Source organism: Aythya marila (genome assembly GCF_965140915.1).
Source record: "Aythya marila genome assembly, chromosome: W".
Lineage (NCBI taxonomy): Eukaryota > Metazoa > Chordata > Aves > Anseriformes > Anatidae > Aythya > Aythya marila.
The window spans coordinates 16109032-16133363 of NC_139081.1; the positions used below are offsets into that span (position 1 = coordinate 16109032).

Sequence of the window (24332 nt, forward strand, 5' to 3'; positions counted from 1 at the left end):
GGTTTCTCCACAGGCGGTGAAAAATGTTTTTTTTGGTGCTCCAGGTATGGGTCTTGTGGGAAAAAAATGTTGGTTTTGCAGAGTTACATTGTTTAAAGGTAAGGAGTGTGATATTGAGATATGCTTGCAGTGATAAGAAAACTTAGCAGGCGTATCAGGGATTAAATTAACTAATGAAACCCTAAAAAGTGGTGGGGGTAGAAGGGGCTGGGATAACAGTGACACTTTTGGGGGATACCAAGCTGAGACTAGGGGATAAAATGATCACTGGGCAATTATTGTATGTACCCAAGGCAGGGACTAACTTGTTGGGAAGGGATTTGATGATGAAATTGGGCATTCAAATAGTAAATTGTTAGGCTGGAATAACAGTGTTATTAATGGAGCGCTCTCAGGCCTTGAGAGCAAAGATATATTCACCTCTGACTGGAAGACCCTGAAATGGGGGCAGAAGCAACAATACAGGTGGACAGTTTTACCTCAGGGGTTTACAGGGCCACCTATTTATTTGGTCAAGTTCTAGAACAGATTTTGGAGCAATTGTAACCTCCCTAGGAGGTATTACTGTTACAAAAACGTGGATCATTTTTTATTGTCAGGACAGGAGAAAAGAGTTATGAAGGAAGCTACTAACAAGCTATTCAACTTTCTGGGAAAGCAGGTCTTGAGAGTTTTGAAAAATAAATTACAATATTTAGAAAAAGAAATCAAGTATTTAAGGTGTGAAATGTGTTCATCTGATTCGTGTCAATATGGAACAATGCTAGGGCCGCATGATGAAATGTGACCTTCTGTCTTACATATCCTTGTATAACCACAAGTCTAAGAAAAACAGAGTGGTTAATGTATATAGTTCTTGTATCTTGCAAAGGAATGGTCCAGCAATTCTTGTCAATAGGGGATTTGAAGGATTAACATTGAGGCCTGGGTCTAGGGGATAAGAGAATAAAGGGGTTTTAAAAAAAAAAAACCTGCTGACTACTGCGAGTCTCTGGCATCCGGCCCAGAGACTACCAGATAAGAAGAGAGCACAAGTTTCTGATATCTGGCCAAGAGATTAAGAAGGGGAAAGCTGAAGGATGACTAAAAGACAAAACTTGCATGTGTGAGGAATGTTTTAACAATTCGTGTCCATAAAGAACAATTCTGTTTGAATCCTGTCTGCCTCTGGGCCCTGCACTGGCAATTTAATTCTTGAACCACAGATGCAGTGTGTCCCAGTCTCCCCCTCATTCTAGTCAATTTATCACTTCTTAAATTTATGAACCTGTTTGCTTTTGTTATTACGGACTTCTATTTCTAACACTGCTATAGATGTGTCTGTGAATGGCTGGGGAAGAATGTTTTAATTATTCGTGTGTCTGGGAGTTTCAGAACAACTGATAACAACTAGTGACTGTTATGGGATACTATGTGGATCTTTGGTATCTGGTTAGGGGGGGCCAAGAGATAAAGAGGAAGGAGAAAGAAGCTGAAGGGCGGCTGGGAGACAAGACTTGAAGAAGATGTTCCGTAAACTTGGTATGGTGCCCAGTAAGTACAAAGGTGGAGAGGAAGACTACGAGCCTTCAGCATGAAAGACCCCTAGAGACCCCCAGAAGAGACCCCAGAGGAGACTGCGCATGCTCCAGTAGGAGGGACTGCACCCCGGAAGCTAATTTTAATAATCTATTTTTTTTAGAAGTAGTAATGAATATGTATTAGTCTAGGAGCATAAAAATCAGCTGCTTGATGTAACTGGTGTGTGCGTCCTGGTGGAGCGGAGACTCCCGGTGCACCCAGCGCTGTTTGCTTACCTTTATTCCTTTGTATTCTTTCAATAAATCCTATTTTTTTATTTAATCCTGGTTTGAATCCTGAGCCATTTATAACAATTTGGGGGCTCGTCCGGGATGGCTATAGTTCCTGAATTCTGATTTAATCTAGGAGAGGCGCCCCACCATTTGGTGGCTCCTGTTTGAGTCAGATCGGGACTAATGCCATCCTGAACCTGAATAAAGGTAAGCAAAGAATTTGATTTTTTTTGAGCTCCCTTGCCGGCTGTTTTTTGCCCGTAATTCTGCGCGCGAAGATCCGGACGAAGACGACAGGGTCGTTTGGATACCGTTCGGTTGGATTCCGGTGTCCGGAATCGAACCGGATGAAGACGACAGTCGTTTGGATACCGTCTGGTTCGATCCCAGACGAAGACGCTTGTGGATACCGTCCGGTTGGACTCTGGACGAAGACGACTGATTCGTAAGATACCGTCCGGTTGGGTAAAGGTACGGTTGCCCGTGTTTGTGTGTGAGAGTGTAACTGAGACTTCTAAAGTCAGCGTGGAGGTCTTTTTGTTTTCTCACCGGTTCTAATCTCCTGTCGGGGGGGCTGGGCTGGTGAATGGAGTGATACGTGGGTGGGTGATAGGTCCTAAACCCCCTGCAAGACACTCTCACTGGGGGCAACCAAGGGCTGTGGGAATTGCCACTAGTAAAATTCCCGGATGGGTCAGATAAAATCGAAGACCAATGACCAGAAAGTGAGCAAATTACCAGATATATGACCAAAAAGTCCATTATGAATAATGATTAGAAATTGGATCAATAGGGGCCCCAGAAAATTAAAGAGTAAATTAAAAATGATCCAGTATTATATGATAGAATGACCAAAAGAACCCTTAAGACCCCATGTATTTTGATCCACGGAGGACGGGGTCTGTCAGGCTTTGAACATTAATAGTAGAATACCTGTGGATCCGGAAAAGAGCAAGCTGAAACATTGGAATTAGAAATTAGAGAGCAATTGATTAAGAATGAATATGTGCTACATTTGTGCCTGTGCTGCACTTATACCACCAGATAACAGGAGCCTCTCGGACCCCGAGAACCAGATCAAAAACAACCTCACAGTTCGGACTTTAATCAAGGGGTCTGAGATAAGGAGGACTGTTCACAAAGGGACAGGTTAGGAATATGTATATGTATAGGAATGTTCATGTATATGTAACTCTTTACTAGAGCAATTTGCCACGTTAGGCGTGCACGACTCTGGTGGGACTACCCGCCCCATGCTGCATGGAACTGAGTAAACATACCTACTTTACAATCTTACTGATTGTGGAGTCAGCTTTCTGTGAGTCATTTTGGTGAGCCAGGCAGGAGACACTCTGCTCGGCTGCAGGATCGGCTGCAGCGCGGACGCCCCTAGGTGCACCCTGAGTGTTTTTGCTCGGAGGGGACTCCACTCTCAGCTGCTCACCGCAGGAGCAGAGATCTCCCGAAACTGCAGACAAACGGTATGTTTTCAGCTGCTGGAGGGATACTAACTGGAGTGTTAATAATTGTATGTGTTTTTATGTATGTATTTTGTGTTGAAATTTTGTATATTGTAATATTTGCATATTGTACGTATTTTGTGTTGAAAGTATTTGTGTAAGTGTAAGGGTTTGAAACAAAGTGTTACAAGTCACTTCACGAAGAACACAGTCAGAGACAATACTTATTTGGTTGGTTATGGTTCTAAGTTATATTCCTGTGGTATGAATGAGATGTGCTGGAGGCCTCCGTGTGCGATTGTGCTGTGTGAGTGAGACGCAGCGTTGCTGCAAAGCGAGTGCAGAGTTCCGATCCGTGGTTCTGTACTCTCCGCAAGGGGAGTGGGCAGAGATGAACGAAGTGCTTGACAGACTGAAAAGAAGTGCTGTTTTATCCAAGTTTGAGTGGTGGTGCCTAATATATGGGCCCGGTGTATCTTGTGTATCTCGTGTATCCTATTTTTGCTCTTAAATGTTTTGACTGTGACAAGAAAAAGGCAGGAGCATGATCTGACTCTACTGGTGCTTTCGGCTGTGCTTCCTGCAACATATGAGGCCCGCACAGGCTGAGACCTGGACTCGCTGAGACCTGAACAGGCCGAGAGACCGGAGCGGCGCTGAGAGACTGGAGCGGCGCTGGGAGACCCGAGACACTACGGAGGGACTACCGCTGGACGGAGAGAGCCCTGGGACGCTGCAGAGCCACGGCCGGCTCTGAGAGACACAGAATAGACCTGACAGAAGCTGCAAAACGCGGGGAAATTGAAGTAATTGCGGAACATCCGAGATCGAGTTGCTACAGGAGATCAGAGGCGTCAGTGGACACCGGCAGTCGACTCTCACCGTGAGGCGAGTCGGCGCAGAGCAGAGGGGCGGACATCAGGACCCTGCAGCCTGTCTGATGTGACCATGGAGGCAGCGGCAGCAGCGGCTGTGCTGCTTCACTCAAGCATTCTTTTTATAAAAGGTTTATCTTGCAATGCAAAAAAGACTATTAGTCCCCAGATCGGTGTTATAACTATTACTAATGACGACTTAGCTCTATTGCAGGGCAGGAGTGCAGAGACGCAGATTACACTGCCAAATGACCACCGGCAGGCTCTTTCACAAACCTAAGGTTGCAGCTGGCACTGCCTGCAGCCGTATAGCAGACGTTACACTCTCTTTCCTAACTAGTAATCATGTGTCTCATCCATTTGTGGTAAATGGTCAGTGGCAAAAAGAAAAGGAGGATGCCACTGACACTAACAGCATGGGTAATAGGAGTAGTATAAGTGACACAGGTGACGGTGCGGGGCGCTCTGCCTGCTGCTCGCCTTCGCCTGACTGTGCACTGCTGCCGACGGTGCTAGAGTAAAATGTGAAGACTGCTCAGATGGCAGTGATGAGAGTGCTTGTGTGAAGAAGATGTGTGCTGAATCTGATTTTGTGTGCAACAGTGGTCAGTATGTGCCAAACAGATGGCAGTGTGATGGGGATCCGGACTGTGAAAATGGGTCTGACGAAAGTGCTGAGCTGTGTCATATGAGAACAGTGTCATGGAAATGTGATGGTGAAAAAGCCTGTGACAGTGGAGAAGATGAAGAGAATTGTGGCAATGTGACTTGTAGTGCAGCAGAGTTCACATGCAGTAGTGGGCAATGTATTTCCAAAAGCTTTGTCTGCAATGGTCAAGGTGACTGCTCCGACCACTCGGATGAATCTTTGGAGCAGTGTGGCTGCCAGCCTGCACCTCCGGTGAAGTGTTCTGTGAGTGAGGTGCAGTGCGGCTCAGGTGAATGTATCTACAAGAAGTGGCGATGTGACAGAGATCCTTATTGCAAGGATGGAAGTGATGAAATTAACTGCCCTTCCTGGACCTGCAGGCCAGACCAGTTCAGATGTGAAGATGGGAACTGTGTCCATAGGAGTAGGCAGTGCAGTGGTGTGAGAGACTGTCTGGATGGCACTGATGAAGCAAACTGTAACAATGTTATTCAGTGCTCTGGACCTGGCAAATTCAAGTGCAGAAGTGGAGAATGCATAGATATCAATAAAGTGTGTAACCACCAGAGAGACTCCAAGGACTGGGGTGATGAGCCTCTGAAGGAATGCAACATAAATGAATGTTTGGTGAACAACGGTGGATGCTCCCACATCTGCAGAGATTTCATTATTGGCTATGAATGTGACTGTCCAGCTGGGTTTGAGCTTGTAGACAAGAGAACCTGCGGAGATATTGATGAATGCCAAAACCCTGGTATCTGTAGTCAAATCTGTATCAACCTGAAATGTGGCTACAAATGTGAATGTAGCCGTGGCTATCAGATGAATCCTGCTACAGGAACCTGGAAAGGGCCATACGGCAAAGCAAATTAGATAACTGTTATTTAACTTGTCAGAAGATAAAAAAGAAAGTGTTTCAACAAGCAGCCATGGGAGGGAAGAATCACTGAACCCCCGATGTGAGGGACTGTACCTTGTTTTACTGACTACTGAAACAGCTGTGAGAACTGCAGAAAGGGACCCACGCATCCAGAATAAAAGGACCAGTAACTACTGAAACTTGGAGGGTTGAGTCCGCTCCTGGGAAACTGAAACTCAAGCTAAGGGAGAACTAATATTCTGGCAACGAGGCTCTGCATGAATGAAGGATGCTAAATAAAGGGGACAAGCCTAAAGGGAGAAAAGGGAGAAGGCAAGACCGGGGCAGGACCCTCCACTGTGGTGTGTATGGTCTACCGAGGGAGGCAACCCCTATGGGTATTGACTGCCGAGTGAGAGGGCCTTGACCGGACTTCTCCCACACTAAGATCAGGTTGTCCCGAGAAAATAACATAAAAAAAACTTTTTTTTAAACCTATATAAAATTGTGATTCGTTTTCCAGGAGCTGGATCACCCTGACAGGCCGAACGGTAACACAAGCCTGAAGTGACCCTGAAAGCAGGCCTAACTCCTTGACTGAAGGCGTTTGCCTATTATGATCCAGCTACGTGGGCAGAAGACAGATCCTGGGACTATAGGACCCCAGTATATATACTTAATAGAATAATTAGGTTATTAGCTGTAATAGAAATAGTTATAAATGATGAGAACTGATTTAAATGAGTTATAAAGATGAGAACTGCTTTGTATCAAAATTGCCTAGCTTTGGATTATTTACTAGCACAAGAAGGAGAAGTCTGTGGTGCGCAAGTCTCTGATATCCGGCCAAGATGGGCAAAGGAGAAGGAGAAGGACAAAGCCTGGGAGGAAGACTACGAGCCTTCAGCACGAGAGACCCCCAGAGACTGATACGCATGATCCAGTGTGAGGGTTTGGATTCCAGGAACTAATTATAATAACCCTGCCTTTTCTAGAAGTAGTAATGAATATGTATTAGCCTAGGAGCATAAAAACCAGCCGCCTGACATAATAGGTGTGCATCTTGGTGGAGCGGAGACTCCCGGTGCACCCAGCACTGTTTTCTTGCCTCTATTCCTTTAATAAATTGTAAACTTTAATTGCAGTCCTATTTGGGACTCAGTCATTTATTACAGAAACAGTCCTCTATTGCCATCAGAGAAAGGGAGAAACTCAAGGAGAAAACGGGAGAGAAAACAGGAGGCCTTCTTTGAAATGCGGCAGTTCAAACATTTGAGATTCAAACAGGGTATGGGGATGTGAATGCCTGGATAGAATGGGTCAAATATACTGTCCAGAGTCTCAACCATAGCGATTGCTATGCTTGTGCCTCGGGATGACCGATTGCCCAGATAGTGCCCTGTTGAGGGATTTCTTGAAACAGCAAAAATCCCATGGCTTGCTGTAGCTGAGCAAACCAAGCTACCAGGGCAACTATGAGAAGTTCCCATGACAGTGTTCCCACATCGCCCAATTGAGGAATTCAGGAAAATATTGTTACCAGTAGCTGGCCTCAAGGACAAGGTCTATGTGACTGCTAATCACAAGGGGGTTGTTTTCTTGCAGGTGGGGTTGTTTTCTTGTAGCTGTTTGTCTGTCGTGCTTTCGACCGTGCTTCGCAACAAATGGCACCCGAACAGGCTGAGACCTGAACTGGACCTGAACAGGACATCGCAGCGGGAGACCTGAACAGGGCCTGAACAGGACATCGCAGCGGGACAGACATCGCACCGGAGCAGGACATCGCAGCACCGGAGCAGACATCGCAGCCGAGCACAGACATCGCAGCGGCGCCGGGGCGAACATCGCAGCGCAGCGGGACACCAGCGCAGCGGGACACCAGCGGCGCCGGCACATCTGAACGCAGGTAGAGCAGGAGACCAGCGGCGTTGGGACCAGCGGCGCCGGGCGCCGGGACATCGGCGCGGCGCCGGGACCAGTGCCGCCGGGGACCAGCGGCGCCGCGACATCACAGCGCCGAGACTGAGACATCGGAGCGGCGCGGGACATCGGAGTGGACATCGGAGCGGACATCGGACCGGCGCTGCACCTGACCAGACACCGAGCCGCAAACACTGTACAAAGGACTCACGGTAAGACACGGGGAAAGGAAACCGTGGGGAGCGTGGGAAAAGATCCGCGGGGAAGCGCGGGAAACGGAACCGCGCAGGGACGCGGGAAAAGGAGCCGCGGAAAACGCGGGACATTGAAATAATCGCGGTGCGATGCGGGACATCCGAGATGGAGTTGCTACGGGAGACCAGAGGCGTCAGTGGACAACGGTAGTCGACTCTCACCGTGTGGCGAGTCGGCACAGAGCAGAGGGACGGACATCAGGACCCTGCAGCCCGTCTGACGTAACCATGGAGGCAGCAGCGGCTGTGCTGCTTCTCTCTAGCATTCCTTTTCTAAGAGGTTTACCTTGCAATGCAAAAAAGACTATTCGTCCCCAGATCGGTGTTATAACTATGTTTCTGGATAACATTCCGTGGGGTTGCCACATTCTACAGACTATTAATGACGAATTAGCTCTATTGCGGGGCAGGAGTGCAGAGACGCAGATTACCCTGCCAAATGACCACCGGCAGGCTGTTTCACAAACAGCTTCTAAGGTTGCAGCCGGCACTGCCTGCAGCCGTATAGCAGACGTTACACTCTCTTTCCTAACTAGTAATCATGTGTCTCATCCATTTGTGGTGAATGGTCAGTGGCAAAAAGAAAAGGGGGAGAGTAAGGGGCGACAAAGACAGAAACGGAACCAGGAGGATGCCACTGACACTAACAGCAGGGGTAATAGGAGTAGTATAAGTGACACAGGTGTGGGGCGGTGGCGGGCGCTGCCGCGCTGCGGGGCGCTCTGCCTGCTGCTCGCCCTCGCCGGCCTGTGCACTGCTGCCGACGGTGCTAGAGCAAAATGTGAAGACTGCTCAGATGGCAGTGATGAGAGTGCTTGTGTGAAGAAGACGTGTGCTGAATCTGACTTTGTGTGCAACAGTGGTCAGTGTGTGCCAAATAGATGGCAGTGTGATGGGGATCCGGACTGTGAAAATGGGTCTGATGAGAGTGCTGAGCTGTGTCATACGAGAACATGCCGGGTAAATGAAATCAGGTGTGGTCCTCAGTCAACCCAGTGTATCCCAGTGTCCTGGAAATGTGATGGTGAAAAGGACTGCGACAGTGGAGAAGATGAAGAGAGTTGTGGCATTGTGACTTGTAGTGCAGCAGAATTCACATGCAGTAGTGGGCAATGTATTTCCAAAAGCTTTGTCTGCAATGTTCAAGATGACTGCAGTGATGGTAGCAATGAGTTGGAGTGTGCACCTCCTACCTGTGGTGTTCATGAATTTCAGTGCAAGAGTTCTACCTGCATCCCTATCAGCTGGGTGTGTGATGATGATGCTGACTGCTCCAACCACTCGGATGAATCTTTGGAGCAGTGTGGCCGCCAGCCTGCACCTCCAGTGAAGTGTGCTACGAGTGAGGTGCAGTGCGGCTCAGGTGAATGTATCCACAAGAAGTGGCGATGTGATGGAGATCCTGATTGCAAGGATGGAAGTGATGAAATTAACTGCCCTTCTCGGACCTGCAGGCCAGACCATTTCAGATGTGAAGATGGGAACTGTGTCCATGGGAGTAGGCAGTGCAGTGGTGTGAGAGACTGTCTGTATGGCACTGATGAAGCAAACTATAACAATGTTATTCAGTGTTCTGGACCTGGCAAATTCAAGTGCAGAAGTGGAGAATGCATAGATATCAATAAAGTGTGTAACCAGCAGAGAGACTGCAAGGACTGGGGTGATGAGCCCCTGAAGGAATGCATCATAAATGAATGTGACTGTCCAGCTGGGTTTGAGTTTATAGACAAGAGAAACTGTGGAGACATTGATGAATGTCAAAACCTTGGTATCTGTAGTCAAATGTGTATCAACCTGAAAGGTGGCTACAAAAGTGAACGTAGCCGTGGATATCAGATGATTCCTGCTACAGGAACCTGGAAAAGGTCATACTGGTACAAAGACACAAATAACACCTGTGATTGCAATGACGCTGCTAAGCAGGGTTTAGGGGTTTGTAGCATGGAGACAAGGGGTAACAACTACAGTGTTTGGAACAATTGTACAGCTTTGGCCTTACCTCCTGATGCTTTTCTGATTTGTGGGGATGGGGCCTGGCAAGGTATCCCTGCAAATGCTATCAGATGTCCATGTTACATAGATAAACTCATTGTATTTGCTCCTAGCTTGTTACAGTTGCGTGAGATCACCAGACATAAATGGACATTGCTTGCATTGGATTGCAATGATAATGTTGAATTGTGTGGGGTTGCAGCTAGAGCGGCATTAGCAATTTCAGTGCCTGGAGTGGCATCTGCGGCCGCATGTAACAACTTAGAAAAATTGGTATGCTGGGCCGAGAGGCAAGCCTATGCCACGACAGAGATACTTGAGGAGATGTTACCAGATCAAAATAGTCTGCAACATCTGCTTTTACAGGATCAAGCTGCTATTGACATCTTGCTTTTGGCTCAAAGGAATGGGTGTGAGGACTTTAAGGGAATGTACTGTTTAAACCTTTTTGATCATAATGTGTCAATTCACAAATCCATTACTTTCCTGAAAGAGCACACGAGAAAGATTCAATATGGTATCAATCCTTTCAATCAATGGTTCACTGACTTGTTTGAAACGAAGTGTAGATGGTTGCTGGGTTTAATCACAAGGGGATTAAGGATTTGGTTTATGGTGGTGGTAATCATCGTTGTGTGTTGTAAGTATAGCTAAAGAGTTACTTGTAAAACTGCTGTGTCAGGCTTGGTTTGCTCAAAAGAAGAAGGGGGAATTGTTGAGGGATTTCTTGAAACAGCAAAAATCCCATGGCTTGCTGTAGCTGAGCAAACCAAGCTACCAGGGCAACTATGAGAAGTTCCCATGACAGTGTTCCCACATCGCCCAATTGAGGAATTCAGGAAAATATTGTTACCAGTAGCTGGCCTCAAGGACAAGGTCTATGTGACTGCTAATCACAAGGGGGTTGTTTTCTTGCAGGTGGGGTTGTTTTCTTGTAGCTGTTTGTCTGAGTGCTTTTGACCAATAATCTTGTGTGAAACACTGTCCACCCCTGTTAAGTTCTCTATAAAAGTTAGGCTATTCGGGCAATAAAATGGAGCATGATCTGACTCTACGGTGTGTCTGTCGTGCTTTCGACCGTGCTTCCTGCAACAGTGCCCTTCCCATGGGGGTGGACCAAGGATTCTCAGGGGGATGCGATGTGTGATTGCATTGTACCAAGAAAAGACTGCCTGGGGAAATGAGGCCTGTAAGTCTCTCTTTCCTGTTCCTTGCATGATAGCAATATCATGGTTCCCCCTGCATTCTCTACAGCTATAGGTAACCATACAGCTTGCCTCTCACAGCAGGGTGTGAGTGCTACCTGGCATCTGGGAGAATTTGCCTTGTGCTACCAAGGACTTGATGGGAAACTGCTCAAGACTAGAGATCCCCAGGGCAGATCTCTGGTGGTACTGTGGGGGGAAGATCTTACAGTCCACCCTACCATCTAATTGGGGAGGCACTTGTGCACTTGTTCAATTAGCTATACCCTTCACCCTGGCATTTGAAAGAGAAACATCACAAATACCCAGAAGAAGTAAAAGAGGCTTAGGAATATCTTTTGATGATAGAGTATACATAGATTCTATTGGGGTGCCTAGAGGAGTTCCGGATGAACATAAAGAGAGGAATCAAATTTCTGCAGGGTTTGAGTCACTGTTCTGGTGGGTAACAATCAATAAGAATGTGGATTGGATTAATTATATTTATCAGCAGAGATTCATAAATTATAAAAGGGATGCGATAAGAGGAATTGATGAACAACTAGATGCCACCAGCAAAATGGCTTGGGAAAACAGAATAGCATTAGATATGATGTTCGCGGAGAAAAGTGTGTGTGATACTAAGCAACCATTGTTGCACTCTTATACCCAACAATACTGCCCCAGATGGCACAGTAACTAGAGCATTGCAAGGGCTTACCACCCTTGCCAGTGAATTGGCAGAAAAATTAGGCATATTTACATCCTTGATTGTAGCTTCAGGAGTTTTGACAGCCGTTGGTTGCTGCATTATCCCCTGTGTAAGAGGACTAGTACACTGGTTAACTGAAACTGCACTATTGCAACAAATGACTGTGGAGCCACCACCTTATTCAGATAAGGTGATGAGGAAATGGAAAGCAAAGAAAGTGAAGAAGAGGAAGATATCTACCAAATTACACTTTAGCAAAAAGTTCTGCAAAAATTAACAGTTTATAAAGAAGAAAAGGGGGGAACTGTGGGAATAGAAATGTTGTTTTTGCAGAGTTACATTGTTTAGAGGAAAGGAATGTGGTATTGAGATATGCTTACAGTGATAAGAAAGCTTAGCAGGCGACCTTGTAAAATGCAGCCAACCAAACTCCTTAGGAAAATCACGGTGTTAAGTCAAGTCAGATAAGTGAAGAGACATTACCACTTCAAGCAGTAAAAATGTCAAAAGAAAATTGAAATTTAACAATCCAGCAACTGAAGGCCACGCATTGTTTGTGAAGCATCAGATAGATTGTGAACCTGGATTACCCACTGAGTAGGGAAACACGGGAGGGTCCTGTCATCAAAAAGTATATAAACTCTGTTTTGGAAGTAGTAGGTGTGCTCTCCTGCTTGTGGGGCGCCCGCCATTGCAATCGCGAATAAATTACTACTTCACTGAGACTCTCGCCTGAGCCTAAGTTACTGGCTACAGAGTGTTTCTCACATATGGAAGGGCTGAGAATAGGTTGGTAATTATGGAAGCCCCTCAGAATGATATTGGTCCTCAGGGTAGGATGTAGCCTACGAAGGCAGTTGCTATGAGGGTAAGTAGGAGGATTACTCCTGTGTTTCAGGTTTCTTTATATAGGTAGGAGCTGTAGTAGAAGCCCCGCCTGATATGTAAATAGATGCATATGAAGAAGAAGGAGGCGCCATTTGCGTGGAGATTGTAGATGAGTCATCCGTATTGGACGTTTCAGCATGTATGGACTACTGAGGAGAAGGTAAGTGAGGTGTCTGCGGTATAGTGTATGGCTAGTAGGAGACCTGTTAGGATTTGTGTGGCCAGGCAGATGGCTAGTAGGGATCCGAAGTTTCATCAGGCAGAAATGTTCGAGGGGGCGGGCGGGTCAATTAGTGAGTTGTTAATTATTTTTAGTAGGGAGGGAGATTTACAAATGTTAGGGGACATTAGTGGGTCTGTGTGTCGTCAGAATTATTACTAGAATAGAGAGAGCAAAAGATCCCAGGTAGGTTTTAATCAGTCCTGTGTGTATTAGGGTTGCAGCTTTGCTTGCAGCCACTTGCAAGTCGGCGAGGCCCTCTGGTCCTACTTTTTTGAATCAAGAGAGGTCGATTAGGTGTAAGGCAATTTTTTGCCCTTTTTCTAGTATGTTTTTGGAGTAGAATCGGTGTACTAGGGGTTTGAAGTATCCTAATATGGAGGAGAAGTTTAAGAGGGGGTTTGGTTTAGGGTAAGTAAAGGCATGTGTTCCGTTTGAGAGTTCTAGGGCTATGGCGATTCCTAGGATTGTCACTAGGATAGCAGCGGTTTTAGTGATAATAGGTATGCTTATTGGGGTGTTTTGGTCGGTGCGATAAAGGAGGTGATGAGTATTCCTGCTGTGATGCTGCCTAGGGCAAGTTGAGTAAGTGCGGCAGTAATTAGTGGGTTGTTTTCATTTATTGGTGTTGTCCTGGTTTCAGTTAGGACAGAGTTAATTTTCCTCCTAGTAGCTGGTAGAATGCTATGTTTTGGCTTGGGATGAGAAGAGCGCTGATAACACCCCGATGTTTTAATTGTTCAGAGCAGTGCTTACACCAAGCCAAGGACGTTTCAGCTTCTCACTCTGTCCTGCCAATGGGCAGGCTGGGGTTCAGCAGGAGCTGCGAGGGGACAGACCCAGGACAGCTGACCCAAACTAGCCAAAGGGGTATTCCATACCATCTGATGTCATGCTAAACAATATATAGGGGTGTCTAGCCAGGGGAGGAGGGCCGGGCTGCTCGGGGTTAGGCTGGGCATCGGTCAGCGGGTGGTGAGCAATTGCATTTTGCATCACTTCTTTCGTACACTTTATTGTTAGTAGTACTATTATCATCATTATTGTTATTATTATTATTATTTTCCTGTCTTAATAAACTGTCTTTATCTCAACTCATGGGCTTCACTTTCCCATTTCTCTCCCCCATCCCAGAGAGGGAGGGGGGAGGGTAGGCGAACGGCTGTGTGGTGTTTAGCTGCCGGCCGGGTTAAACTACAACAGTCCTTTTGGCGCCCAACGCGGGGCTCAAAGGGTTGAGATAACGACAGATCTGACCAGAGTGTGTTAAACTAAAATTGGTATAAGTATTAGACCTGCTTAATAGTTGCTAGTCACAATGTTGAGTGCTTTAATCTCAAGTCTGCTGTGCCTGTTTTCCAAATTGAGTATTATAGCACGTTACTTTCTGTATGTGCTCTCTGTCATGTTGTTTATTTTTTCCGGGCCCTGGTTTAAGATCATTATAGTACTGTGCGTTGTAACAGTGGCTTATGAGACAATGAAATTTCTGGTCATGACTCTAACTTGGTATTTGTACTCAGTAACATCGTCGACTCTATACTTTGGAAACCGTATCTTGGAAACTATTAGCAATTACACCTATTGCCTTTTTTCATCAGGGAGCCAGTCTGTGGAGGGGAAAGGGGAAGATATTTTTTCTTACTCGTTCACTCTCCCTTTCTCCTTCACCACCCCCCTTATCCTCCTTGTTCACTCTCCCTTTCTCCTTCACCACCCTCTTATCCTCCGAGCTTGTTACAATAGTTCTCCAAGATGTTGAATATCCTTGGGATACTCAGACCAGCATGGTCTTGTTGTTATGTCTCCTGAATGTGCTTCAGGTTTTGCTTAAAGTTAAACGACTACTTAGGAACCTCATCCAGAGATCTGTCCTGAGGCGGGATAGTTGTGAGTGGCAGGGAGTATGGGAGGATATGGGCAGGTTTCTAGAGCAGTGGGCACCTCCAGTGTTTTGGAAATTCACCCCTGAAAAACTCCAAAATCCTAAAAAACGGGTAGAATGCTTGAGAAAAGGGTGTCATGACTCTGGCAGTTCCAAAGAGACACAAATCACTGTAGTGTGCTGGGATCTGGCCCATGCCTATCGAGCCGCAATTGATGCTGCTATCAACCTAGTGCTGGGACACTGGAGCCAATTGTGTGGAATTAGAGGGCAAGGAAGCCAGGTGGCTGGGATCCCTTGCTAGAGACGCAGGCATTGGCAAAGCAATTAGAGATGGAGCACGATCTTACAGCCTCTGGAGGAGTCTCCTCTCAGCTGTGAGGGAAAGGTATCCTTTCAAGGAAGAACTTTTATGTCTACCAGGCAAGTGGACCACTATGGAGAAGGGAATCCAGTACCTGAGGGAATTAGCCGTACGGGAAGTGATTTATGAGGATCCAGACCTCAGACAAACATCCACAGATCCAGATGAAGTCAGGTGTACACGACCCATGTGGAGGAAGTTTGTACGGAGTGCACCATCATCATATGCCAGCTCATTGGCAATAATGGCCTGGAAAGAGGATGAGGAACCCACAGTGGATGAAGTGGCTAAACAACTCTGGCAGTACGAAGAAAGTCTCTCCTCTTCCTTAAAGGCCTGCATCTCAACTATGAAGAAACTTTCTGAAGAATTCCACCAACTTAAAGAGAATCTATCTTCCTCCCCACCTGTACAAAACAGTGTTCACCAACTAAAAGACAATACGTTGGAGAAACTTTCTGAAAAAGTTCACCAACTTTAAGAGATATTATTCTCCTCCGCACCTGTACAAAGCAGTGTCTCAGCTATCAGGGGTAAGCATTCATCCGGGCAAGGAAGACAATAAGGTGGGTATACACCCCATGCCAGCCTTAGGTTTTACCTACGTGATCATGGAGAAGACATGAGAAAACGGGATGGAAAATCTACCGCAACCCTAGAGGCATGGGTTTGTGAGTTGCAAAGGAAACAGTCGGATAAAAGGGATTCTCTGAAAAGTTTGCTGCTCCAACTTCCAGCAGGCAGTCCTTCAAACACAGAAACGAAGAACATTCTGACCAGGATTAGAGGGGCTCTGCCTCCAGCCAGGGAGAGGATGGCCTGGCACGTCAGACACACAGAAGTATAAGGCTTCAGTAGACACTGGTGCACAATGTACTCTAATGCCATCAAGCTATAAAGGGCCAGAGCCCATCTGTATTTATGGAGTGACAGGGGGATCTCAGCAGTTGACTGTATTGGAGGCTGAAGTGAGTCTGACTGGGAATGAGTGGGAAAAGCACCGTATAGTGACTGTCCCAGATGCTCCGTGTATCCTTGGCATAGACTACCTTAGAAGAGGATATTTCAAGGACCCAAAAGGGTTCCAGTGGGCTTTTGTCATAGTTGCCTTAGAGACAGAGGGCATTAAACAATTGTCTACCTTGCCCGGTCTCTCGGAGGACCCTTCTGTTGTGGGGTTGATGAGGGTCGAAGAACAGCAAGTGCCAATCACTACCACAACTGTGCAGTGGTGGCAATATCGCACCAGCCAAGACTCCCTGATTCCCATCCATAAGCTAATTCGTCAATTGGAGAGCCAAGGAGTGATCAGCAAGACTCATTCACCTTTCAGTAGTCCCATATGGCCAGTGTGAAAGTCTAATGTTGAGTGGAGACTTACAGTGGACTATCGTGGCCTGAACGAAGTCATGCCACCACTGAGTGCTGCAGTGCCGAACATGCTGAAACTCCAGTATGAACTGGAATCGAAGGCAGCCAAGTGGTACGCCACAATTGATATCGCTAATGCATTTTTCTCCATCCCTCTAGCAGCAGAGTGCAGGCCACAATTTGCTTTCACTTGGAGGGGAGTCCAATATACTTGGAATCGGCTGCCACAGGGGCAGAAACACAGCCCTACCATTTGCCATGAACTGATCCAGTCTGCGCTGGAGCAGGGGGAAGCTCCTGAACACCTGCAGTACATCGATGACATTATTGTGTGGGGTGACACAGCAGAGGAAGTTTTTGAGAAAGGGAAGAAAATAGTCCAAATCCTTCTGAAAGCTGGTTTTGCCATAAAACAAAATAAAGTCAAAGGACCTGCACGAGAGATCCAGTTTTTAGGAATAAAATGGCAAGATGGACGTCGTCAAATCCCAATGGATGTGATCAACAAAATAACAGCTATGTCTCCACCAACTAGCAAAAAAGAAACAGACTTTCCTAGGTGTTGTGGGGTTTTGGAGAATGCACATCCCAAATTACAGTCTGAATGCAAACCTGTTCTACCAAGTAACCCGTAAGAAGAATGAGTTTGAATGGGGCCCTGAGCAACGACAAGCCTTGAACAAATTGAGCAGGAAATAGTTCATGCAGTAGCCCTTGGGCGAGTCCAAACAGGACCAGATGTAAAGAATGTGCTCTACACTGCAGCCAGGGAGAACGGCCCCACCTGGAGCCTCTGGCAGGAAGAACCTGGGGAAACTTGAGGTCGACCCCTGGGGTTTTGAAGTCGGGGATACAGAGGATCTGAGGCCTGCTACACACCAACCGAAAAGGAGGTATTGGCAGCATATGAAGGAGTTCGATCTGCTTCGGAGGTGGTCGGTACTGAAGCATGGCTCCTTCTGGCACCCTGACTGCCGGTACTAGGCTGGAAGTTCAAAGGAAGGGTTCCCTCTACATATCATGCAACTGATGCTACATGGAGCAAGTGGGTTGCACTGATTACTCAGCGGGCTCGAATAGGAAACCCCAGTCACCCATGAATCTTGGAAATGATTATGGACTGGCCAGAAGGCAAATACTTCGGCATATCATCAGAGGAGGAGGTGGGTCATGCTGAAGAATCCCCGCTGTACAACAAGCTACAAGAGAATGAGAAGAAATATGCCCTGTTCACTGATGGGTCCTGTCATATTGTGGGGAAGCATCGGAGATGGAAGGTTGCTGTATGGAGTCCTACACGATGAGTTGCAGAAGCTGCTGAGGGAGAAGGTGAATCGAGTCAGTTTGCAGAAGTGAAGGCCATTCAGCTGGCTTTATCACAGAATCACAGAATCACAGAATTTCTAGGTTGGAAGAGACCTCAAGATCATCGAGTCCAACCTCTGACCTAACGCTAGCAGTCCCCACTAAACCATATCCCTAAGCTCTACATCTAAACGCCTTTTAAAGACTTCCAGGGATGGTGACTCTACCACTTCCCTGGGCAGCCTGTTCCAATGCCTCACAAACCTTTCAGTGAAGAAGTTCTTCCCAACATCTAACCTAAAACTCCCCTGGCTCAACTTAAGCCCATTCCCCCTCGTCCTGTCACCAGGCACGTGGGAGAACAGGCCAACCCCCACCTCGCTACAGCCTCCCTTGAGGTACCTATAGAGAGTGATAAGGTCGCCCCTGAGCCTCCTCTTCTCCAGGCTGAACAAGCCCAGCTCCCTCAGCCGCTCCTCGTAGGACTTTTTCTCCAGGCCCCTCACCAGCTTCGTCGCCCTTCTCTGCACCCGCTCAAGCACCTCGATGTCCTTCTTGTAGCGAGGGGCCCAAAACTGAACACAGTACTCGAGGTGCGGCCTCACCAGAGCTGAGTACAGGGGGACGATCACCTCCCTAGCCCTGCTGGTCACACTGTTCCTGATACAAGCCAGGATGCCGTTGGCATTCTTGGCCACCTGAGCACACTGCTGGCTCATATTTAGCCGACTATCCACCATCACTCCCAGGTCCTTCTCTGCCTGGGAGCTCTCCAACCATTCCTCTCCCAGCCTGTAGCTGTGCTTGGGGTTATTGCGCCCCAGGTGCAGGACCCGGCACTTGGCCTTGTTGAACTTCATGCAGTTGACCTCTGCCCATCGGTGCAGCCTATCCAGATCCTCCTGCAGAGCTTTCCTACCCTCGAGCAGATCGACACATGCGCATAGCTTGGTGTCATCTGCAAACTTACTGAGGGTGCACTCAATGCCCTTGTCCAGATCATTGATGAAGATATTAAAGAGGACCGGCCCCAGCACCGAGCCCTGGGGGACGCCACTAGTGACTGGCCTCCAACTGGACTTGGCTCCATTCACCACGACTCTTTGGGCCCGGCTATCCAGCCAGTTTCTAACCCAATGAAGCGTGCGCCAGTCCAAGCCTAGGTGTCCTGGTTTCAGTTAGCACAGAATTAATTTTCTTCCTAGTAGCTGGTGGAATGCTGTGTTTTGGCTTAGAATGAGAAGAGTGCTGATAACACCCCGATGCTTTAATTGTTGCAGAGCAGTGCTTATACTAAGCCAAGGACATCTCAGCCTTTGCTCTGTCCTGCCAACGGGCAGGCTGGGGGGTGCAGTAAGAGCTGGGAGGGGACAGACCCAGGACAGGTGACCCAAACTAGCCAAAGGGGTATTCCATACCATCTGACGTCATGCTAAACAATATATAGGGGTGGCTAGCCGGGGGGAGGGGGCCGGACTGCTCGGGGTTAGGCTGGGCATCGGTCAGCGGGTGGTGAGCAATTGCATTGTGCATCACTTGTTTGTACATACTATTATTACTTTCGTATTATCACCATTGTATCATCATTATTATTATTATTATTATTATTTTCCTGTCTTATTAAACTGTCTTTATCTCAACTCACGGGCTTCACTTTCCATTTCTCTCCCCCGTCCCAGAGAGGGAGGGGGGAGGGTGAGCGAACGGCTGCGTGGTGTTTAGCTGCCAGCCGGGTTAAACCACGACAGTCTTTTTGGCGCCCAACGTGGGGCACGAAAGGTTGAGATAACGGCAGATCTGACCAGAGTGTGTTAAACTAAAATTGGTATAAGTATTAGACCTGCTTAATAGTCACTTGTCATAATGCTGATTGCTTTAATCTCAACTGTGCTGCGCCTGTTTTCCAAATTGAGTATTATAGCACGTTATTTTCCGTATGTGCTCTCTGTCATGTTGTTTATCCTCTCCGGGCCCTGGTTTCAGACCATTATGGTACTGTGTGTTGTATCAGTGGCTTATGAGATGATGAAATATCTGGCCATGACTCTAACCTGGTATTTGTACTCAGTAACATCTTCGATTCTATACTTTGGAAACTGTATTTTGGAAACTATTAGCAATTGTATCTGTTGCCTTTTTTCATTAGGGAGTCAATCTGTGGAGGGGAAAGGGGAAGATAATTTTTCTTACTTGATCACTCTCCCTTTCTCCTTCACCACCCCTGTACCCTCCTTGATCACTCTCCCTTCCTCCTTCACCACCCTCTTATCCTCCGAGTTTATTACAATAGCTCTCCAAGATATTGAATATCCTTGGGATACTCAGACCAGCATAGTCCTGTTGTTCTGCCTCCTGAATGCACTTCAGGTTCTGCTTAAAGTTAAACAACTACTTAGGAAGCTCATCCGGAGATCTGCCCGGAGGCAGTATAGTTGTGGGTGGCAGGGAGTATGGGAGGATATGGGCAGGCATCTAGACCAGTTGGCACCCCCAGTGTTTTGGAAATTCACCCCTGAACAAGTGCAAAATCCTCAAAAACTGGCAGAATGCTTGAATAAAAGGTGTCGCGATTCGGGAAGTTCCAAAGTAACACAAATCATTGTAACATGCTGGGGCCTGGCTTATGCCTATCGAGCTGCCATGGATACTGCTATCAACTTAGTGACAGACCCTGCGGCCACTCCAAGTCCCGTGACAGATCCAACGGCCACTGTGACCCCTACGGTGGACTCTGCAGCCGCTCCAGTCCCAGCTTCTGCAGATGCTCCAGTCCCAGCTCCTGCAGCCGCTCCAGTCCCAGCTCCTGCAGCCGCTCCAGTCCCAGTTCCTGAAGCCGCCCCAGTCCCAGCTCCTGAAGCCGCCCCAGTCCCAGTTCCTGCAGTCGCTCCAGTTCCAGCTCCGGCCGCTACTCCAGTCCCAGTTCCTGCAGTCGCTCCAGTTCCAGCTCCGGCCGCTACTCCAGTCCCAGTTCCTGCAACTGCTCCAGTCCCAGCTCCTGAAGTCGCTCCAGCTCCAGCTCCTGAAGCCGCTCCAGCTCCAGCTCCTACTGCTGCTCCAGTCCCAGCTCCTGCAACTGCTCCAGCTCCAACTCCAGCTCCTGTAGCCGCTACAGCTCCGGTTCCTGCAACTGCTCCAGCTCCTGTAGCCGCTCCAGCTCCTGTGGCCGTGTCAGAGAAACGAGCTGTAGCAGTGCAAGTTGACCCTGCAGAGGGCATTCCAACCCCTGTGGCAGACCCTGTAACAAAGTCAGAGAAACGAGCAGTAGCAGTGCAAGCTGCCCCTGTAGAGAAGGTGAAAATATGGTATAGAAATTCAAGTCGTTTAGAACGCAGAGAGTCTTCTGCCAATCCAGGTAAGGCTTCTGCCAAAACTAAGTATAGAGATGACGAAGATGATGACGACGCTGGGCCGTCAAGGATTCAGGAGGAGGAAGATGAGGATGCCGAAAGAGCAACAGTAACTACCCGAAGCCTAAACGAGCGCGAGCTACGAGATGTGCGAAAAGATTTTGGTCGCTGTATAGGTGAGCAGCTTGTCACCTGGCTGCTCCGGTGCTGGGACTCTGGAGCCAATTGTGTGGAATTAGACGGCAGGGAAGCCAAGCGGCTGGGATCCCTTGCTCGAGACGCCGGCATTGACAAAGCAATTGCAGATGGAGCACGACCCACCAGCCTCTGGAGGCGTCTCCTCTCAGCTGTGAGGGAAAGGTATCCCTTCAAGGAAGATATTTTATGTCTACCAGGCAAGTGGACCACTATGGAGAAGGGAATCCAGTACCTGAGGGAATTAGCCGTACGGGAAGTGATTTATGAGGATCCAGACCTCAAACAAACATCCACAGATCCAGATGAAGTCAAGTGTACACGACCCATGTGGCGGAAGTTTGTACGGAGTGCACCATCATCATATGCCAGCTCATTGGCAATAATGGCCTGGAAAGAGGATGAGGAACCCACAGTGGGTGAAGCGGCTAAACAACTCCGGCAGTACGAAGAAAGTCTCTCCTCTTCCTTACAGGCCTGCGTCTCAGCTGTGGAGAAACTTTCTGAAAAGGTTCACCAACTTGAAGAGAATCTATTGTCCTCCCCACCTGAACCAACCAGTGGCCACCGACCAAAGGAGAACACTTGGGAGAAACTTTCTGAAAAGGTTCACCAACTTGAAGAGAGATTATTCTCCTTCGCACCTGTACAAAGCAGTGTCTCAGCTGTCAGGGGTAGGCGTTCACCCACACAAGGAAGACGATATGGTGGATACTCACCCCGTGCCACCCTGTGGTTTTACTTACGAGACCATGGAGAGGACATGAGAAAGTGGGATGGAAAATCTACCGCGACCCTAGAGGCACGGGTACGTGAGTTGCAAAAGAAAACAATCAGGAAAAAGGGATTCTCCGAAAAGTTTGCTGCTCCAACTTCCAGCAGACAGTCCTTCAAACACAGAAATGAGGAAGATTCTGACCAGGATTAGGGGGGCCCTGCCTCCAGCCAGGGGGAGGAAAGGGACAATCGAGTTTATTGGACTGTGTGGATTCGATGGCCTGGCACATCACGCGCACAGAAGTATAAGGCTTTAGTAGACACCGGTGCACAATGTACTATAATGCCATCGAGCTATAAAGGACCAGAGCCCATCTATATTTGTGGAGTGACAGGGGGATCTCAGCAGTTGACTGTATTGGAGGCTGAAGTGAGTCTGACTGGGAATGAGTGGGAAAAGCACCGCATTGTGACTGGTCCGGATGCTCCATGTATCCTTGGCATAGACTATCTTAGAAGAGGATACTGCAAGGACCCAAAAGGGTTCCGGTGGGCTTTTGGTATTGCTGCCTTAGAGACAGAGGGCATTAAACAATTATCTACCTTGCCTGGTCTCTCAGAGGACCCCTCTGTTGTGGGGTTGCTGAGGGTCGAAGAACAGCAAGTGCCAATTGCTACCACAACTGTGCACCGGCGGCAATATCGCACCAACCGAGACTCCCTGATTCCCATCCATAAGCTAATTCGTCAATTGGAGAGCCAAGGAGTGATCAGCAAGACTCATTCACCTTTCAATAGTCCCATATGGCCAGTGCGAAAGTCTAATGGCGAGTGGAGACTAACAGTGGACTATCGCGGCCTGAACGAAGTCACGCCACCACTGAGTGCTGCAGTGCCGGACATGCTGGAACTTCAGTATGAACTTGAATCGAAGGCAGCCAAGTGGTACGCCACAATTGATATCGCTAATGCATTTTTCTCCATCCCTCTAGCAGCAGAGTGCAGGCCACAATTTGCCTTCACTTGGAGGGGAGTCCAATATACCTGGAATAGGCTGCCCCAGGGGTGGAAACACAGCCCTACCATTTGCCATGGGCTGATCCAGTCTGCACTAGAGCAGGGGGAAGCTCCTGAACACCTGCAGTACATCGATGACATTATTGTGTGGGGTGACACAGCAGAGGAAGTTTTCGAGAAAGGGAAGAAAATAGTCCAAATCCTTCTGAAAGCCGGTTTTGCCATAAAACAAAATAAAGTCAAAGGACCTGCACGGGAGATCCAGTTTTTAGGAATAAAATGGCAAGATGGACGTCGTCAAATCCCAATGGATGTGATCAACAAAATAACAGCTATGTCTCCACCAACTAACAAAAAAGAAACACAGACTTTCCTAGGTGTTGTGGGGTTTTGGAGAATGCACATCCCAAATTACAGTCTGATTGTAAACCCACTCTACCAAGTAACTCGTAAGAAGAATGAGTTTGAATGGGGCCCTGAACAACGACAAGCCTTTGAACAAATCAAGCAGGAAATAGTCCATGCAGTAGCCCTTGGGCCAGTTCGAACAGGACCAGATGTAAAGAATGTGCTCTACACTGCAGCCGGGGAGAACGGCCCCACCTGGAGCCTCTGGCAGAAAGAACCTGGGGAAACTCGAGGTCGGCCTCTGGGGTTTTGGAGTCGGGGATACAGAGGATCTGAGGCCCGCTATACTCCAACTGAAAAGGAGATATTGGCAGCATATGAAGGAGTTCGATCTGCTTCGGAGGTGGTCGGTACTGAAGCGCAGCTCCTCCTAGCACCCCGATTACCGGTACTAGGCTGGATGTTCAAGGGAAGGGTCCCCTCTACGCATCATGCAACTGATGCTACATGGAGCAAGTGGGTTGCACTGATTACTCAGCGGGCTCGAATAGGAAACCCCAGTCGCCCAGGAATATTGGAAGTGATCATGGACTGGCCAGAAGGCAAATACTTTGGGATATCATCAGAGGAGGAGGTGGGTCGTGCTGAAGAAGCCCCACTGTACAACCAGTTGCCAGAGAATGAAAAGAAATATGCCCTGTTCACTGATGGGTCCTGTCGTATTGTGGGGAAGCATCGGAGATGGAAGGCTGCTGTATGGAGTCCTACGCGACGAGTTGCAGAAGCTGCTGAGGGAGAAGGTGAATCGAGTCAGTTTGCAGAAGTGAAAGCCATTCAGCTGGCTTTAGACATTGCTGAACGAGAAAAATGGCCAGTTCTCTATCTCTACACCGATTCATGGATGGTAGCAAATGCCCTGTGGGGATGGTTACAGCAATGGAAGCAAAACAACTGGCAGCGTAGGGGCAAACCTATCT

General features: G+C 47.8%; 2 protein-coding genes across 2 annotated transcripts in view; both read left to right on the forward strand.

Annotated features, from left to right (window-relative positions):
- LOC309889521 (very low-density lipoprotein receptor-like) overlaps nt 1-5941 on the forward strand; it is a gene marked incomplete at its 5' end in the record, with an annotated part of 41369 nt that extends 35428 nt beyond the window's left edge. Inside the window, one exon of the mRNA XM_082782369.1 lies at nt 5558-5941. Coding sequence (XP_082638495.1) covers nt 5558-5650 — 93 coding nt within the window. The 3' untranslated portion in view covers nt 5651-5941. The remainder of the gene's footprint in view (nt 1-5557) is intronic.
- A 1959-nt stretch (nt 5942-7900) lies between these two features.
- The window catches only part of LOC309889522 (very low-density lipoprotein receptor-like), a gene marked incomplete at its 5' end in the record, with an annotated part of 40377 nt that continues 23945 nt past the window's right edge, over nt 7901-24332 (forward strand). The window contains 2 exons of the mRNA XM_082782370.1: nt 7901-7982; nt 8493-9173. Of these exons, the coding sequence (XP_082638496.1) occupies nt 7901-7982; nt 8493-9173 (763 nt within the window). The remainder of the gene's footprint in view (nt 7983-8492; nt 9174-24332) is intronic.